General features: G+C 32.7%; 1 protein-coding gene across 3 annotated transcripts in view; it reads right to left on the reverse strand.

Moving 5' to 3' along the window:
- LOC149808180 (sushi, von Willebrand factor type A, EGF and pentraxin domain-containing protein 1-like) overlaps window positions 1-20,970 on the reverse strand; it is a 144,342-nt gene that overhangs the window by 64,241 nt on the left and 59,131 nt on the right. For 2 of the 3 annotated variants that reach the window (XM_089974307.1, XM_089974291.1), the window contains exons 14-20: window positions 19,378-19,602; window positions 18,058-18,219; window positions 14,289-14,450; window positions 7,021-7,182; window positions 6,719-6,871; window positions 5,753-5,866; window positions 532-645 (exon numbers count right to left, since the gene is read on the reverse strand). In XM_089974307.1, the coding sequence (XP_089830433.1) occupies window positions 532-645; window positions 5,753-5,866; window positions 6,719-6,871; window positions 7,021-7,182; window positions 14,289-14,450; window positions 18,058-18,219; window positions 19,378-19,602 (1,092 nt within the window). The remainder of the gene's footprint in view (window positions 1-531; window positions 646-5,752; window positions 5,867-6,718; window positions 6,872-7,020; window positions 7,183-14,288; window positions 14,451-18,057; window positions 18,220-19,377; window positions 19,603-20,970) is intronic. The other variant, XM_089974299.1, reaches the window with a different exon arrangement.

The raw sequence follows: 20,970 nt of genomic DNA on the forward strand, positions 1-20,970 counted from the left end.
CTATTTCACTCCAATAAATACATTAAAAAAGACAACAGTCCAATTTCTGTCAAATGGAGGACAACAGTCTCACTTCCATGAAATAGACTTATTGAATATGGCAACATACACATTTATATTAAACAGGCATGCTGAATATGACAACAGTCCAATTTCCATCAAATATATTTCAATAAAACAAGCCTTCTTTCTATCAAATACACTTGTTGAATATAACAACAGTCCCATTTCTGTTCAATATGACAACAGTCCCACTTCCATCAAATAGGCTTTTTGAATATGACAACAGTCCCTTTTCAGTAGAATATGACAACAGTCATATTTCTGCTGCATATGACAACAGTCCCATTTCCATCCAATTGTCTTGATCATCCACGCATGTAAAAAATGTTAGGCAATAATAATATTGTCTACATAATGCAAATATAGTCAATGCTGTGCTAGGATATTTAATGTCCCAGAAATTTATCCAATCACCTACTTGATCATGTAGAGTGTGCATAACACTCTGGTACAGCATGCTTAACTTACCAGTAAATCCATTCTCACACCTGCAGATGTATCCATTAACCTGGTCAATGCAAGTACCACCACTTTGGCATGGCTGCTCCTTACAATCATCTATGTTTATCTCACATTTCTTCCCTATAAATGCAGATGATGATTTTCAGAAAGCAATTTTGTGTTAACATGTAACTTGTATCCCAGGCAACGTTTGAAATGAACCTATATTATAGTGAGGAAACAGTGACTGTTATTCATCTATATAATTCTATATATGATTAAAATTCATTTATTGATATATATACAATTCATTAATTACTATAAGAACTTCATCAATTTGTATAAATCAATATTTACATGAAACAGTAAATGGGCATAAAGAACTCTTTAGCTTCTAATGTTTTATGAATCAGATTGTGATCACTAGAAAAGTATAAGTTTAATATCCCAACTGCAGCCATAATTTTCTACTGCTGCCTTGTGCATTGAACTTACAAACTCCAAATGAGTTTTATTTCTGTCCTCAGGTCAATATATGTGTCACATCTAAAGAAATCTACTGCAGTAATGAAGAAGAGGTTGCAATAAATGGACTGATGATAAACTGCATTGAAAGAATTTCATAAAATTCAACTGAAGACCATTTCCTCTTTCTAACTACCGAGTTTGAAACCATCTATACTGTTTCTGAGCAATAACAAGACTTTCTGATTGGCTGCTGTGGTGGCCATACTGGATGTTACACTGGCACCATTTTTATGCATAGGACCAACTGGACATATTAAAAGTCTTTTGTTGGATACCCATTAGAATATGACCATATTTTCTAAATAAGTAGCAAAAAACAATTATAAATATGGTCACCATTGTGGATTTGTTGAATATCAGATCAGCATCATCTGAATTTAGGCACAGCTAGACACCATATGAAGTACTGTGGTGACAGACATCAGGTAAAAACAATACCTAAGAGGTAATTAACACTAGAAAAAGAATTAAATCTGTCAGGAGGGCCAATTTATGTAACATTATATATTTTTCTTTGTCACAAAGCTAAGATAATAAGTCATACATTAAATCAAGTTCTTCTCTTTGCTGATTACAACCAAACGTTATTTTGTCAAGATCATAACACAGTCAGCATAGGCTAAAAATAGATTTTATGGAGGGTAGCATGAATTACCAAAATACACCCAAATATACCAAAATACTACCAAAATACTACCCAAATAATGCCCAAATATAACAAAATACTGCCCAAAATACTCTCAAATACTGTCCAGAAACAAGCACGTGATACATTTACTATGAAATAAATGTTTAAATTCATTGCAAAGTTACGTTCTGGGTTAAAAGGAAATACGTTAAATTACTAAAGCAATTATAAATTCTTTGTGTGAAACTTAACATCTCCAATTACCATTTGCTCGGAAATTATTATCTATTTGCACCAAACATTATAATGGATAATGTTAAATATTCAATAAAGCAGTCTGTCAAAACAATGGAATATCATCATTATTTGTAACTTTTATGTCATATAAAACATCTGCAGAATGCTCCTTGTGAGTATATATTTTATATGAACATATGGTAAGTACTAGAAAAACTAAATGTGTAAAGGCGGTGCTGATACGTCATACTAGAAAATATTTACAGTTTATACAAAATTACGACTTAGAAATGCTTGATTTATCTATACGTTAATCGTTATAGTTCTTTTCTCTACTTATTTAAATATTTGCAAATGGGGAAATTACTTTTCTCTCCTTTTTTTGTATTGACCATGAAATGTCCTCGTGCAACATTCCAAACATATCTACTTAAATTTTGAGAGAATGAATGAATAGGACGCGCAAAGGTATTGAATTTATGTCAATAAAAGCTGTTTACTGTTGATACAATATTTAAGGTATAGGGTAATGAAGTGCTACTGTTATCAGATTGGCACATGTTATCGTTTGTTACAATCGCATGTAACCGATTACATATACACTACCTCAGTTAGCATTGCAGCACTACAAAGACAGTTCAAATGATTTTCAACAACAAATATGTCAAATTTAAGTTGTCCCATGCTGTTGGTTTGGCAAAATTGTCTTGTGAGAAAACCTAACCAATATACTCGTTGAAAAGCCATGATGTTGACTCTAAAACTCTTGGGATGGGGGAGTGCACATTTGTGGACTGATTTGTATATAAATTTATATGCATCATATTTAGATGCAATGAAAAGTAAATTAAACTAAATCTATTTGTATCATTTTTATCTCTTTATCATTTATCATGTTAGTACTATGTGTAAATGTTATTTAAAAAAAGAATGAAAGACATTTTAATCTCTTTTTTTCCTTCACTTTGTTTGTATGTAAACAATAAAGAGTTTTGATATTCTGTATCAATTTATTCATTTGTCATCTCTTTCTACTTTCACATCTTACACATCATGTATTAACAGCTAAATGATATGCATTGGGAAATCAAAATTACCTTCATGCATGTAAATCCGATAGGCATTAAATTATAAAATGTGCGACTTAAAAAGCACGGTCCACTTACCTAGTCCTGGGAAGACAAACGTGTAACAAATTCTTAACAAGTTATACTAAACGAAATAGTCCAGTACAATGCTATCCAATAATCGTTTTGAATTTTCTTTGTGTGTCTTTGTATGTGTTTACTTTTATGACTGATATTCCTCTAATTGATCAGATTTTTGTTTCAGATTTAGAATCAATTTTCTGCATTATATATATATATATATATATATATATATATATATATATATATATATATATATATATATATATATATATATATATATATATATATATATATAATCTGCTGAAGCAATTAAGCGAAACCGGCCAATTTTTTATTTTATCATTCAACATTGTGTGTGTGTGTGTGTGTGTGTGTAGTCAGATTCTATATCTTGTCTAGGAGAAATAAACATCAAACAAACAAAACTAAAAACCTTGACCACACAAAGGCCAGTCCAGACACAGAAACTATATAGCTGACAAAACATAGCATATACCAAACAAACATGAAAGATCGTTGGCCGCGATCGCCGGAAATAGGAATCATCTTATGTAATTATCCACAGTGATAAATGTCAATGGGTGATAGCACAAAACATATAACAAGTTATTAATTTTACAGAATAAAGCTATCAAGTATAGGAACAGGAGGAAATAAGTGGTCTGTATATACAGGAACCTCAAGGAACGACTCATCCAAGAAAGTAGCAAATTAAGAGAAACCATCGCAACAAAAACGATCATATTAATACATTATCTTTTCAAACTTCCTTTTGATTGTTTACAGAAAAAACAACACATAAATATTAGAGGGTGGGAACATGAACACATAAAAGCTTTTGAATTTTTCGAACAAAGAACCATGGAGGGGGTGGGGACACACCTGAGGCCAATAGCTAATTATATCTAAATGTTGAAGGTGTGCCCACAAATAAAAATTAACATCATTCTAGAATATAGATATCTGCAATTAAGTGTGCAATTTAGGGACATATATGTTATCCCAGACTCTGTCGATAATTTCCAAGCAAATGGTAATTGGAGATGTTCGTTACATTTTGTGCAAAGAATTTCTAATTGCTTTAGCAATTTAACGTATTTCATTTTAACCCAGAATTTAACTTAGCAATGAATTTAAAAATCTCTTTAGTTGCAAATGCTTGTTTCTGGACAGTATTTGGGTACATTTGGGCAGTATTTGGGTGTATTTGAGCAGTATTTGGGTATATTTGGGCAGTATTTGGGTGTATTTGGGTAAATCGTGCCGCCATTTTATGGATTAACAAACACATAAGAATTAACCTTGAACAAAACAGGGCACCAGACAAAGATTGAAAAATCTTGAGACAATACATTTATTGCTTCTTTTTACGAAGAAAGCATTTCGTCCACTCTACAAAAGATTCGTCTGCATAATTAAATCACATACAGTTTGCAGCATCCGAATAAATCATTACCAAACATTAACATGTCATCACGTAAACAGAGACGTATTATTTTAGAAGAAAATCGGTTATTCTACTCAGTGACATCAGGTCGGGTTGGGTGGTGGACTTGCTGAACAATTGTATGCAGAAAAAGACTCAAATAAAACAATTTTATGTTGAAAAGACTTAAATAAAACAATTTTATGTTGAAAAGACTTAAATAAACATCGTAACAAATAAGGAGATTATACAGCAGCAGTGGGAAAATGAAGCAACTGGAAATAGAATTACGTATGTACCAAGATTTAAATGAATGGTTTTGCAACGTGCATGAAAACAATACCCGCTCGCATATCACGCTAACATCAAGCACAAGAACTATTAATGTATCTTCAGTTGAAACGTATATTATTATAACAAGAAGAACCTTTTAATAATTAATGTTACTTTTAAATGAAGATATTAAAAAGATATTAAATGAGGATATTAAATGCTTTGAAGTATGTAGCTTTCTTACAACATATATTACATATGATTCTCATAAAAAAATATATTCCCCCTGTTGAAAGGTCACCCATCTTATAAAGCCGCTTTCTGAGTGCAGAAGGGTTGGCTGTATAAGAGAGGTACCACTGTAATAAATGTGTCCAATAGGCACAGATGTCACTTCCTAAGATGGTATAATTGAGGAATCTTTCTTTCATATGGAAGGGCAAACATTAATCAAACAGGGGCCATAACTCAGTCATTTATTAGACTGAAAAACTGAAACTGAGTTTACCTAGATCAAACAGGTGCCACAACTCAGTCATTTATTACACTGAAAAACTGAAACTGAGTTTACCTAGATCAAACAGGGGCCACAACACATTCATTTATTACACTGAAAAACTGAAACTGAATTTACCTAGATCAAACAGGGGCCACAACACATTCATTTATTACACTGAAAAACTGAAACTGAGTTTACCTAGATCTTCCTTATATTATACTCTATACACAATCTGGCTTGAATCTAATAGAGGTATTGAGAAGATACTGAGCAGAAACCTCACTTACCATATACAGTACATTTAGACGAACGGACATACAGATAGGTGGATGTGGGTTTAAACACCTAATAACCCTTCCAAACATACAACAGGGGCATGAGTAAAACAAATTCAGAGATCGGTCCCTTTTTTCTTACCCTGTAGGTTAGTCACATTAATGCTGATCCAAAGCAGTTCAAGAAAGATGAATAAAAGATAGAAACAATTCAGAGAAATATCATCATACCTTCATATCCCGATGGGCAATCACAATGGTAATCACTCAATAGGTCTCTGCATGTACCTCCATTTAGGCAGGGGTTCCCCTCACATTCATCAATATCAATCTCACAATAAACACCTGGGTAGATAAAGAAGGGAGGAAAATATCAAGTGAACTTATGTTTTTCAGCTTATTACAGTATATATCCACATAAAAGTTGTGTCCAACTGCCAAGACCAATATCTGCCATTGCACAATGCACCAACAGATTTGGTTCTATTCAATTTGTTATTTAGTAATCAGTAAAATAAACAACATAGATACTGATCTGCCAGTGCATTATGCAATGGCAAGTCAGGGTCAATGTTGCTTGCAGTTGGACGTGAGTTACAAGTGAGTATATACGGCAATCATCATAATAAATTGCATTATGGATCTGTAATTGCAACTGATGTGACTCATAAACAAAACCACTAAACACTGATATGACTTAAACATTAAGAGTATAGTATACACAATCGAAGAACTTTTTGCAGATGACAACTTTATTCAACATACATAATGGAAGGACTTCTTTCCCAGATTACAACTTTATTCAACATACACAATGGAAAGAATTACTTCACGGATTACAACTTAACTCTGTTATGTATATTTAATTTACATTGTTTGTTAGTTAGGTTTTGTATTATTATTTTATTTCATTACATGCTATTGTAATGTAACATTGCTTGTCGAACTTGGCCTTGTCCACAGAGGAAGCACTTCTTTTACATATTAGTACTTTTTTCAATAATAGCTGAATTTGCTGAAACGATTTTACCACAATACCATGACTTTTAAGGTACATATAATTTAAATGTAGGGTATAAGTATTTTATAATTTTATATTTAACAATGGAGGTTTTTTCGTATCCTCTACTGGATTCTATATAATTTGTAGAACAAGAATCTTTCCGGTGAAGTTTATAGCATCATCCATGTACATACCTGCATACCCTGGAGGGCATTCACATTCAAAACGAAAAGTCCTTGGTGTACATGTTGCGCCATTACGGCATGGCATTTCTAAACACTCGTCCTCCAGCAGCTCAGACTGGACTTCATGTATGGCTACATCATCAGCCTGTATCTCCCGGTAACCTGCAACAAGTCAAGCTTCATTTCATATTACCAACTGTATACAAATCACATAAACATGTTTCTTGAATTTTGGTTGCAAAGTTTATATTCATGAAAGTTTTATTTGCCCTAAAATATTTAAGAACTTGTAAGAAACAAACAAAACATACCTTCACAGTTTAAAAGGCTTGTTGAGGCTGTTCCATGAGTATTCACACTACCAGGGCACTCAAAGCAGGATTTTTTGCCCTTCCCATCCTGGTAGGACCCCTTGGGGCAGGAAAAACAGGGCTCTAGGCCTGTCTTGGATACATAGCCAGGCTCACACTCCTCTGGAACGAACCACATGATTAAATGTTAAGTTTGCTTTGTAACTGAAAGACATACCGTAATGCAAATAAAAAGCCTTATCAAAAGTAATAAAATAAAAAGCCTTATCAAAAGTAATAAAATAACAAGCCTGATCAAACGTAATAGAATAAAAAGCCTTATCAAAGGTAACAGAACAAAAAGTCTTGTCAAAAGTGATAGAATAATAAGTATTTTCAAAGGTAATAAAATAAAAAGCCTTATCAAAGGTAATAGAATAAAAAGCCTTATCAAAGGTAACAAAATAAAAAGCCTTATCATAGGTAATAAAATAAAACGCCTTATCAAAGGTAATAAAATGAAAAGCCTTATCATAGGTAATAAAATAAAATGCGTTATCAAAGGTAACAAAAAAGGCTTATCAAAGATAATAAAATAAAATTCCTTATCAAAGGTAATAACATAAAAAGCCTTATCAAAGGTAATATAATGAAAAGGTCTTATCAAAGATAATACAATAAAAGCCTTATCAAAGGCAATAACATAAAAAGCCTTATCAAAAGGTAATAAAATAAAAATCCTTATCAAAGGTAATATAATAAAAGCCTTATCAAAAGTACTTTTAAAGCAGGTTCTATCCTACTCCTCCTTTACAAATATTATATTTACATACCATAAAACTTGATTTCACTTCCTTCCTATATATTAATTAAACTTTGCAAAGTAAAACTTTCATACAAAACAACATCTTTTGTCATGGTTTTCTTTTATAATTTGAAAAAATGTTGGACTACATTTGCTGTTTTGATTGTTTTAAATTGTTATGTATCTGCTAATTTACTGATACCATATATATTTGAGACCACTCCAGTTGCCTAGTGGTTCGAGTGTCCACCTCGGATGCTGGAGATTGCAGGTTCAAACCCTGACTGAGTCATACCAAAGACTTTAAAAAATGATGCCTCACTTGGCGCACAACATTTAAGAGGTCAATGTTAGGACTGTTCTGCCTGGTGTCGGGATAATGTGATTGGGTGGGACATGATGCTAAATGTTTGCAGCATGATGCACCAGAGCTAGACATCAATATAAACTGCCACAATGCAGACATGATAGCGATATGACTTAAACATTATTACAGATACGTTAACAATTCAAATCACATACACACACCGTAGATGCTTGTTCTACTGATTACTCTTAAGAAACTGCACAGACCGAAATCTTCGGCCACATTGTACGATGGCAGATCTGGGTATGTGTCATTTGTTCTACTGATTACTCTTAAGAAGCTGCACAGACCCACATCTTCTGGCACATTGTACGATGGCAGATCTGGGTCTGTGTCATTCGTTCGACCGATTACTCTTAAGAAACTGCATAGACCCAAATCTTCTGGTGCATTGTATGATGGCATATCTGGGTCTGTGTCATTTGTTCTACTGATTACTCTTAAGAAACTGCACAGACCCAAATCTGCTGGTGCATTGTACGATGGAAGATCTGGGTCTATGCAGTATGCATTCACATTATCTGACAAGTGAATAAATATGGTAAATATGGTAATATATTAAGCAGGCACATTCAAGCAAAAGATAACACAAGAATTAAAACAGAAGTGATATAAATGTATTTGGTTAAATAGTGTATTGCTAAAATGATTAACCGTATGCTTAAAAACAGCAAAATAACCAGAATAAATTTAATTTATTTTAATCTGTGCTTAAATTGGCAAAACAAGCACAACTGCAGGCAAGAAAGAGTCTGATTTAGGGTTTATGGACTTTTTTGGTTTTTGCTTCTGTTCTTTAAATAACTTACATGTATTCTTGTTCTACTACTTATGTTACATCCAGTAACTCCTGCATTCCACCCCAACCACCATGACTAGTACAACTCTTTGGCAGTCAGACAACCTGACTAGTACAACTCTTTGGCAGTCAGACAACCTGACTAGTACAACTCTTTGGCAGTCAGACAACCTGACTTGTACTGACTCTTTGGCAGTCAGTCAACCTGACTAGTACAACTCTTTGGCAGTCAGACAACCTGACTAGTATAACTCTTTGGCAGTCAGACAAATTGACTAGTACAACTTTGGAAATCAGACAACCTGACTTGTACTAACTCTTTGGCAGTCAGACAACCTGACTAGTACTAACTCATTGGCAGTCAGACAACCTGACTAGTACAACTATTTGGCAGTCAGACAACCTGACTAGTACTAACTCTTTGCAAGTCAGACAAACTGACTAGTACTTACTCTTTGGCAGTCAGACAACCTGATTACTTCTAACTCTTTGCAAGTCAGACAAACTAACTAATACTTACTCTTTGGCAGTCAGACAACCTGACTAGTACTAACTCTTTGGCAGTCAGACAACCTGACAAGTACTTACTCTTTGGCAGTCAGAACAACCTGACTAGCACTAACTCTTTGGCAGTCAGACAAAATGACTAGTACAACTCTTTGGCAGTCAGACAACCGGACTAGCACAACTCTTTGGCAGTCAGACAACCTGACTAGTACAACTCTTTGGCAGTCAGACAACCTGACTAGTACAACTCTTTGGCAGTCAGACAAGCTGACTAGTACAACTTTGGCGGTCAGACAACCTGACTAGTAGAAGTCTTTGGCATTCAGACAACCTGACTAGTACTAAGTCTTCTTGTTCATAATTGTAAGCAAATGAATTCCAGTATATAATATTTTACATAAATTTCAATGTATAGCAAATGAATTCCCGTATATAATATTTTACATAAATTTCAATGTATTTGCAAATGAATTCTCGTATATAATATTTTACATAAATTTCAATGCATAGCAAATGAATTCCCGTATATAATATTTTGCATAAATTGCGATGTATTTGCAAATGAATTCCTGTATATAATAGTTTACATAAATTTCGATGTAAGGCATATAAATTCCCGTATATAATATTTTACGTAAATTTCAATGTATAGCAAACGATTTCCCGTATATAATATTTTACATAAATTTCACTGTCCAGTAAATGAATTCCCGTATATAATATTTTGTATAAATTTCGATGTATAGCAAACGAATTCCCGTATATAATATTTTACATCAATTTCATTGTATTTGCAAATGAATTCCCGTATATAATAGTTTACATAAATTTCGATGTATTGCATATAAATTCCCGTATATAATGTTTAACATAAATTTCAATGTATTGCAAAACCTAAGATGACAAAGAATATTAGACCTGAAAGAAAAATGTAAATAACAGACAACTTATCACAATTTGACAATACTTATTTTTAAACTTTCAAATGACTTTATTTTGAAACTCAAGACCATGAGCTATTACTAACAAATACCAACAAGACCATGAGCTATTACTAATTAACAAATACCAACAAGACCATGAGCTATTACTAATTAAAAAATACCAACAAGACCATGAGCTATTACTAATAACAATACCAACAAGATGAGCTGTTACTAATTAACAAATACCAACAAGACCGTGAGCTATTACTAATTAACAAATGCCAACAAGACCATGAGCTATTACTAATTAATAAATACCAACAAGACCATGAGCTATTATTAATTAACAAATACCAACAGTTAACTGAATCATATCTTTGATTACTAGCTCAACATCTCAACATCTCAACATCATGTATGTTCATAATACATACATGTCGTTTGTCTAATCCTAGCTGAGCCCATAAGATCATGTTCACGTACATACAACTATAAATATTTACCAAACCTCTGTAACAAACATTTCGACTGGTTGAATCTCCGTCATATGACACAGAAATCTAGAAGCTATTAGCTCATAACAATAGAAAGGAACTACTTGTGTATTCATGCACTCTTCCTGTGTGCTTTGACAATATTTGTACATAATTATTAAAGTATAGTTGTGGTATTTATTTCTCAGGATTAATCATAATTTTTTTAACTATTTACAATTTAGAGACTTAAACTTGATATTTTACAGGATTCATCAAATCAAGAAGCTAGAAAACAAGTTACACACTATGCATGAACTAAATGAACTGGCTTCATTTTGGCATTAAATGTAGTGTATAACTCATTTTCAAGCTCTGCATGACTTCATTCATCCTGTAAAGTATCAAGTTCAATTCTTGATGAGTTATTATTTAATGAGGGAAGCAGGCAATATACAAGATGCAACAAGACCCCCTTGAAGGGATTGATGGTCAACTGGCCAAAATAATTTCCTGGAACCCAAGATGACTGATTTTTTGGAACCACATGCTATCATAAGAAGCCTTTTACTGAAACTCCTATGTAGATATAAACGTCTGTTTAGGACGAATAGTGATATCAAGATTTTTTAGACGGCAGCCATATTGAATCTCTGAACCATCTTTATTTCAGACCAAACAGACATCATAGGAAGTCCTTGTGAAGACCCCATGTTGATACAACCATCTATTTAGGAGTAATAATATAACAAGATTTTTCAAGATGGACACCATGGTGTCATCCCTGCAATAAGACAATATGTCACACAAAAAACACATCTTTAACTCCCAAATCCACCCAATATGGTCAAATTTAGAACAACAAATTTTCAGTCAGCTGAGAGAGAGAGAGAGAGAGAGACCTTTCTTGCTACCACTATATATGTCCATAACCTCTATAACAGGTAAACAGTCTCACTTAATGCTGATAGAAAACTATCACCAAAAAGCAGTTTTTATGCCATTTATTGTCATAGAGGTGATTAAAATAAATTGCCACCCTTGCACTTAACTAATTAACAATAGCAAGTGGACAAAGTAGAACATACCCAGTTCATCTTAAGTTAATTAAGATATGCATGTTAAGGAAACAAAAATTCTTACTCTTCATTCCTTTCAGTAATAATGTTTAAGCCATCTTTATTACAAATTACTAGGTAGTTTATAATCAGTGGCAATATTTCTTCGAAGCCAGATTTTAAATTTGTTGGAATAGTGTTGAATTGTGTTTCATTTTTGAAAGCAAAATGTAAAAGAGCATCTGTAATTAAAAGAGAAAGATGAGATTCAGTGAAGCATGCAAAGCCAGCAATTCTAAATTTTAGAACTGGTTGACTTTAAGATTCAGTGAAGCATGCAAAAGCCAGCAATTCTAAATTTTAGAACTGGTTGACTTTAAGATTCAGTGAAGCATGCAAAGCCAGTAAATCTAAATTTTAGAACTGGTTGACTTTATTAAGTGTAGCAGCCAGGGGGAGTGCTTTATGTTTTATGCATGCTTCATACATCATATTGAGATTAGGAATTCTAGAGTGTATGACATATGTTAACATAGTAACACCACCCATCATTATGAAAATACACAAATGCAGAGTTCAGTCCCAAAACTAACAAAAATGATTGATTATTTTAAGTAATGTGGCCAGTGCATGTATGAAACTCTGAGCAAGATAGGTACACAAAGATCATTTCCGATCAAGAGAAAAATCCAACAAGAACTTCACACAAATTTGAATTAAAGTACCATCCAGCTTCTTATCAGAGCAAGGATGAACTCGAATAATCACATTTACACACACACACACACACACACACACACACACACACACACACACTGCTTGCATCACATTCACACACACATACACAAACATATCATGCTTGTATCCCATTCAAACACACACATTCACACCCACCCACCCACCCACTGAACTGCTGAAAGCATAAAGACTGCATCTAGTTCAGACTATATTCCAATAGATTTCAAAGGCAAACACTTATTGTTTTCATTTAATGTATGTGCAGTTGAGATTAGGTGTGTACATATGTGTGTTGGTGTGGTGATGACATCTGACAATGCTAAAAGACAGACCATTTTGTTTTTGAGAGGTGTAGAAAAATATTAACTGGCCTCCAAATGGTGGCAAAAATTTTTTTTATTCTGATTTGAAGAATAATTCAAGTAATTAGATGTTTAGCTGGCAAAAAAAAAAAAAAAAAAATATATCCTGGTTTGAAATAAAATCCACAAAATATTAATGGCAGTCCCAACCTGGTATGTCTACCAACTATTTTCAGTTTTAATGTGTAGTAATGATTCAAAAAAAAAAAATATATATATATATATATATATATATATATATATATATATATATATATATATATATATATATATATATATATATATATATATATATATATATTCCATTTTTTTATTCAAATTGGATTTCCAGTAATTATCTTTGGTTTTTATGCATAGATAAAACATTCTGAATTATATAATTTTGCTTTTTGTGGATTGTGATCAAATTATCGCCCTTAGGACTTGAAAACACGTTTTTGTAGTCTCAACCTCTTCACCTTCAACACTAAGAATTTGATAGGTATGCATGGTGGCCATAATGAATGATAGGTCAGTACCAGTTTCTTTATAACCAAATTGAAAGCAATTATAAACGTTTTTTAATGAAATCCCACGGTTATATGGCCATCAATACCAGTCTTTGTAGACCCAAATTGAAAGCCATCATAGACGTCTTTTAGTGAAATCCCACGGTTATATGGCCATCAGTACCAGTCTTTGTATACCCAAATTGAAAGCCATCATAGACGTCTTTTAGTGAAATCCCACGGTTATATGGCCATCAATACCAGTCTTTGTATACCCAAATTGAAAGCCATCATAGACGTCTTTTAGTGAAATCCCACGGTTATATGGCCATCAGTACCAGTCTCTTTATATCCAAACTGAAAGCCATCATAACTGTCTTTTAGTGAAATCTCAGGTTATATTACCATCAGTGCCAGTTTCTTTATAACCAAATTGAAATCCATCATAAACATCTTTTAGTTAATTAATTAGTTAAGTAATACTTTCAGTATTGTAGGAGGAGTAGTGATAAAAACTTAGATTTAACAAACAACAGACAGTGAACACTGACAACGGAGAGTGGTCACATACAACGGAAAGTGAACACAGACAATGGACAGTGAAAACAGAAAAGAGACAGTGAACACAGACAACAGACAGTGAACACAGACAATGGACAGTGAACACAGACAAAAAGTCATAACGTAAACTCCTCTGGTCCATAACCAGTGAAGCTCAAAATTAGGACATGCTTCACTAAGCAGTGAACTTATAGTATATACTTACTCTGACAAAGTTCCTTTCTTCTTGAACCCCGCTGTATTGTGGTGGTATTCACTGGACACTGAAAACATTCCTTCTGTCCATACCCTGACTGATAAAATCCTATGTGACATGTCTCACACATGTCAAGACCTGTCTCAGAAAAACTACCTGGCAAACACAGCACTGTCAAAATCAGAAGAGAGTAATTTTAACAGTTAACCTTGTAGATTATGTGTACCTATCAACCTGAATTGTAGATTATGTGTACCTATCAACCTGTATTGCAGATTATTTGTACCTATCAACCTGAATTGTAGATTATGTGTACCTATCAACCTGTATTGTAGATTATGTGCACCTATCAACCTGTTTTGTAGATTATGTGTACCTATCAGTCTGTATTGTAGATTATGTGTACCTATCAACCTGTAGGCATGTAATGAAGCGTGAAATTTGGCAAAATTATTTTGTTTCAAAAGATTGACTCCATGGTAAACTAATTTAATATGCAATCTTAACTTAATTCTGAAATACCATAATTAAGGTAAAGTCACACATGGGGCTTTTTTAAATTATTTTATATGTCAAAATTACCTCCTAAATACAGCATGCTTTTGTTATACAAATATTTTCTGAATATTAATTTAGTAATGGCATCAGATTACCAAAATTAAGTTTATATTCAATAGGACACAATTTAATCAATCAACTCATTAATATTTCCACTTATGTTTACAATCAAAAGTTATCCAAACTGGACTGTTCTTCTGGTCTCTGATTTCACCCTAGAATTGAAACTCTTAAATTTGCAGACTGTTAGGTAAGTAACTGATTAGATATGAAAATGTAATTTTCATTAGGTGAGACAAAGTAAATGTGATTATACCAGAGCTCTTGACTTTTAAATAGGTCAGACAGAGCAATTTTGATTAAATCATTCAAAGTTATTTTGATTAAGTGAGATAAGATAATTCTGATTAGGTCAGACAAAATAACTTTGATTAGGTCTGTAAAGATAATTCTGATTAGGTCAGACAAAATAACTTTGATAAGATCTGTAAAGATAATTCTGATTAGGTGAGTCAAAATGATTTTGATTAGGTGTGTAAAAATAATGTTGATTCTACCAGAGCTCATCGCTTTTGATAAAAGTAATTCTGATTCGGTCAGATAATGTAAATTGGATTAGGTAAAATATTGTCAATTTGATTAGGTCAGACAAAATAATTTTGATTTTGCCAGGGCACTTGGCTTTTTATTAGGTCAGACAAAGTAGTTTTATTAGGTCAAACAAGTAATTTTGATTAGTTCAGATCAAGAAATTTTCATTAGGTCAGAAAAATTACACTTGATTAGGTCTGGCATTGTAATTTTGACTCGTTGAGGGAAAGTAAACTTAGATCTACAATAACTCTGCTTTTGATTAACTTAAATAGAGTTATTTTATAAAGTCAAAGTAATTTTAATTCTTCCAGAGCTCTTGGCTTTTGACTACATTAGGTTTTTTAGAACAGATCAAAGAAAATGTTATCAAATGAGATAAATTAATTTAATTAGGTGAGTTGAAGTAAGTGCAATCAGGTAAGATAAAGTATATTCGATTAGGTGAGGTGATTAAATTTAATTAGGTGAGATAAAGAAATTTTGATTGGGTAAGATCAAGTAAATTTAACTCGAGAGATAAAATAAATTTAGTTAGATGAGATAAGTATGTTTGACTAGGTGATGTTATGTATATTTAATTTGCCTTGGTTATTAGTTAGTTTTATTTATTGTATAGCATTACATGCTAGTGTACTGTAACATTGTATGTTGGACTTGACTTTGTCCAGAATTGAGTTAATTTCTGCTTGGCCCAAATTGATTTGTTTTGGGGTTTTTTTTCATTGTAATCAACCAATACATAGCTAAATTATTCTCTATGTATGTGGAATTAAAATGAGTATTATTATTAATAGAAGAAGTAAATATTTTTATTCGGGTCTAGGTTTCGGAATTTCCTATGTGAGTTATACATAATCCAGGTTATAGTTTTGTAAGCATCAGGATCATTCTAGACGGTTATTTTCCATTAGGTAATGGTTTCTTATTTTTGAAAATGCTAATTGTGACCTGAGGTCAAGTAGAGAATTATATATAATGTAACTGAGAGGATTTGTATAAGTTGCTTTAAGTTTATCTTACCTGTAGCACAGTCAAATTTCAGGTCAGCATCATTAAATGTAGCTAATAGCATATATAATTTGTTTCACATGAAGTATTTAAATTTAGTTAGGTGGCTTTAGCTACATTTAATGACACTGACCTGAAAATGTACTGAGTTAGGCCTGCATAAAGGATAAAATTGACCATGCTTTGTGAAACGAACTAGCAAAATACCAAATAGCACAACATCATGTGTATGTGTGTGTACCTCTCTGAAAATGTTTTTTTATGGTGTGTTCTCTAAGATGGAACATTTTTATGATTTTTGTTATATATTTGTTGTTGTTATTGTTGTTTGTTTTTAAAACAACTTTTAGGCCACAGGAGTCTGACATTTTATCAATAAAGTACAAAGAAATCTCTGACAACATGAAATCAAATAGTACAGATAAATTGATTTAAAGTTGTCAGAGATTTCATCATACTTTATTGATAAAATGTCAGACTCCTGTGGTCAGGCACAGCAGAAGACAAGGTTCCCTTTTTTATTGTAGTTTTGAGTGCGTGGACACCTTGATTGTGACACCTGGTCTGAGATGACTGGACTGAGATAAGAAAAGTAAGATTAGCAAAACAGTTTGATTTCTCTGTCATATGGGTGAGAAAAAGTAATTTAGGTGAGATGAAATAAATTTGATTTTGTGAGATAAAGTAAATTAGATTGGGTGAGATAAAGTAAATTTGATTGGGTGAGATAACGTAAAGCAAATTTAATTAGGTGAGATAAAGTAAATTTGATTAGGTGAGATAAAGTAATTTTGATTCGATGGGATAATGTAAATTTAGTTAGGTGAGATACAGTAAAGGTGATTCTGCCAGAGCTTTTGAATAGGTCAAACAAAGCAATTTTGATTAAGCCATTCAAAGTCATTTTGATTAAGTGAGACAAAGTAATTATGATTAGGTCAGACAAAATAATTTTGATTAGGTCTGTAAAAGTAATTTTAATTTACCAGAGCTTTTGAAATTTGATTAGGTCAGATAAAATAATTTTAATTAGTTCCATCAAAGTAATTTTGATTTTACCAGAGCTCTTGGAATTTGATTAGGTCAGATAAAATAATTTTGATTAGTTCCATCAAAGTAATTTTGATTTTACCAGAGCTCTTGGCTTTTGATTAGGTCAGACAAAGTATTTTGATTATGTCAGACAATGTAATTTTCTTTAGATCAGTCAAACTAATTTTGATTTAGTCAGTGAATATAATTTTCATTAGGTTAGTCAAACTAACTTTGATTTGGTCCAAGTAATTTTGACTATGTCAAGCAAAGTAACTTTTATTATCCAGTCAAACTGGCTTCGATTCTACAATAGCTTTTATTATATTTTTAATGTCTCTGAAAATATCAATTTTAATAAATTCATGGTTCCAAAAGTAAAGAAAAATGTAAAATATAAAAACAACTTAAAATATAAATTTCCGACTTATTATGTTCACATTATGATAAGTCACACACAAAAAATCTTCTTTTAAATTAGACAAGTTGGACAAATACATGTGTATATTTCTTCATGTGACATCTCACTGTCAGTTATTTAATTATTTTGCAAAGTTTTACTGACAATAAATATGCTTTTTCTTACCTTTACACTGTTCTGGACTTTTTGACATCTGTGATGTTGTGGAGGTTTGGTTGGGGCATATCAGACAGCTGATTTGGGCCTCTTGGGGCTGGAATGTTCCCTTAGGGCAACTTTTACAGTGCTCACTCATCACATTGAAAAATGTTCCAACTGGGCAATTCACTGTTTAAACAAAATTCATAGATTTACTTGCATTTTTTCTTTTCATCACTGTAAATGAAAAAATGTTCACACACGATTTACCTTTGTGTGTTTTATGATTGAAAACTTACAGCAAATTTACATCTAAAAAATATGTGTATGAATATTACAGACACTTGAACAGAATCCCAAGACAAGAAAAGACTAATCCACATTACCTAAAGTCAAACACCATACTGAGCATAATACCAGTACTGTCCCCTTAACAATTACTTTTCTGTACATTTTGTAAGGTTGAATCCCACAGTGATAGACATACATTGCTAATATCATCAATCATGATCCAATGGCATGTAAGTATATACCACAAAAAGTAGTTTCCTTTGTCTTTGTTAGTGCAGTATACATTGAAGGTGTGTAAACTGTACCATCATCAATATGCTGAACAAAATTATATCTGATTTATTTTGTAGACTGGTTTTACCAATTATATGGTAACAAAACATTGGATATGCACAAGGTTAAGTTCCAGAATGTTCTAGGTGGCTGTCAGCAGTTCCTTCCCGACAACAAGATATTCCATGGTCAAGAAATGTATGCTCAGTAGTGTGCAATTTTTGCAAGTTTGATCAAAATGCAAAATGTCTTCTTATGAAGGCATGTGTATATTATGACAAATACGGATGTTTTATATCGATTCACTTCATAGCTATTAAATCTATAATATTAATATATTTGTACTAATTTTTATATAATTTATTTGTATATTGTATGGCAGATAAATATTTGCATTTACAAAAAATACCGTGGAAGGCTAGCAGTCTCTATTGCAGATGGTTATTCATCCTGTGGTATGTTAGCAGGCCATTTGACTACAGTTGTTGATCAGCCTGTGAGATGCTAGCATACCATATGGCTGCATGTGTTGATCAGACAGTGAAAGGCTAGCATACCATATAGCTGCAGATGTTGATCAGCCTGTCAGAGGCTAGCATACCATATGGCTGCAGATGTTGTTCAGCCTTTTAAAGGATGGAATATAATATGACTGCAGGTGTTGTTCAGCCTATGAAAGGTGATCCATCCATCCAGACAACTGCATATATTGTTCAACCTTTGGAAGACCAGTATATCAGATGACTACAATTACAACATAATTAACATTAATTGTTTACTCACCACAAGATGTATTGATAAGTACACTTCCAGGTTTACACATGAACTTGGGTTCTTGTGACATGAATGAGTTGTCAACCAGTTCCAGTTGTTTGCCAGATATCTCCAGGTTAAAGTGACCTTGTTTAGCATCATCTTTTAAGCTCTCTATGACCCGCTTGAAGGTTTTGATCAGCATATGGTGTCTCTCATTGTCCACTTGAGGATTCCCAGTGGTTGGAACAGAGCCTAAAACAAACAAAGTGAGAGCATCACAGTGCCCAATAAAGACAGAAAAAAGATATGCCACTTCACTTTTCCTCCATCTTATGTAGGTACCTAAACTAAACTCAGCTGCGTTCCTTATATTTAATACATTATATATTTTAAGTTCGTTAATAACTGAAATAAGATAACATCCTTGCAATAAATAATCATTTATATGTCCTTCCGTGGTCAAGTTAATAATAGTCCCTTCAATTGTATTAAACTTATGGCTACTGTAACAAATGGTTCCCCTCCCATTACTCCCAAGAATAATTCCTAGCTGGAGTGAAACAAATTACCATGTCTTTGTGCCACAGAAAGCTAATAAAAATGTTGTACCATTTACAAACAACTCATTATTCTGGCCTATCTTAGAAAGCCTTAACTGACCAGAATCAGTACACACACACACACACACACACACACACACACACACACATATATATATATATATATATATATATATATATATATATATATATATATATATATATATATATATATATCAAGCAATGAAGTTTGAATATTTGCCTTCATGCAGTTTGAATATTACCCTCCATGAGGTTTGAATATTTGCCTCAATGCATTTTGAATATTTACCTCCATGCAGTTAGAATATTTATGCAAAATGTAAGGAATCAGCAATTGCTGCTCTTTTGTGTCTTAGGAAAATATGTTTTGAGCTTGCCATATATAACACAGATAAAACTTAGTTACTTCGAGTCAAATGAACAACTGTGGGACACATTAATGTCAACTCCTTTGTAATTAAGGTAGATCAAGGATAGAATATACACACACACACACACATGCAAACACACACACACCTCTATGTAAACTACATCAATGCAAGCTGTAAATATAAACATTTTACAGCATTTATAACACATCTGGTTGACATTAATTGTGCGTGACAAAGCTCTATCAAATAATAATATCAGACTGGACCAGGAGTCAAGTGCAGCATGTGCCCTAAAACCACAATACTTCATTCACAGTGTTCACCCACAAGACAATTTCAAAAATGAAATAGTAGTACTTGTATTTCTACTTGATGCCCTATATTTGTGGCCTCATCATAGCTTTAATATGTAAGTCTTTTTGACACGAAAAATAAAGAATGTTCCATCTGGCTGTTTTAGTTGCAAACGTAAAGACCATATTAAAACTGACTTTTACAAGCAGGTTTAGATCTCTTTGAAAGATGGCATTCTAAATGATATCATTTTATCTGAGGCAACAACATTAGATTTACTGGTGTGGCTAGAGTGGCTTTGAAATACCTTAATGCAGCACGAATCCTGAGGCCCAAAACAAGCCGTCCGAAAGTTCATGTTATATACTATTGGA

This window comes from Sinohyriopsis cumingii, chromosome 1 (genome assembly GCF_028554795.1).
Source record: "Sinohyriopsis cumingii isolate HCF-2022 chromosome 1, ASM2855479v2, whole genome shotgun sequence".
NCBI lineage: Eukaryota > Metazoa > Mollusca > Bivalvia > Unionida > Unionidae > Sinohyriopsis > Sinohyriopsis cumingii.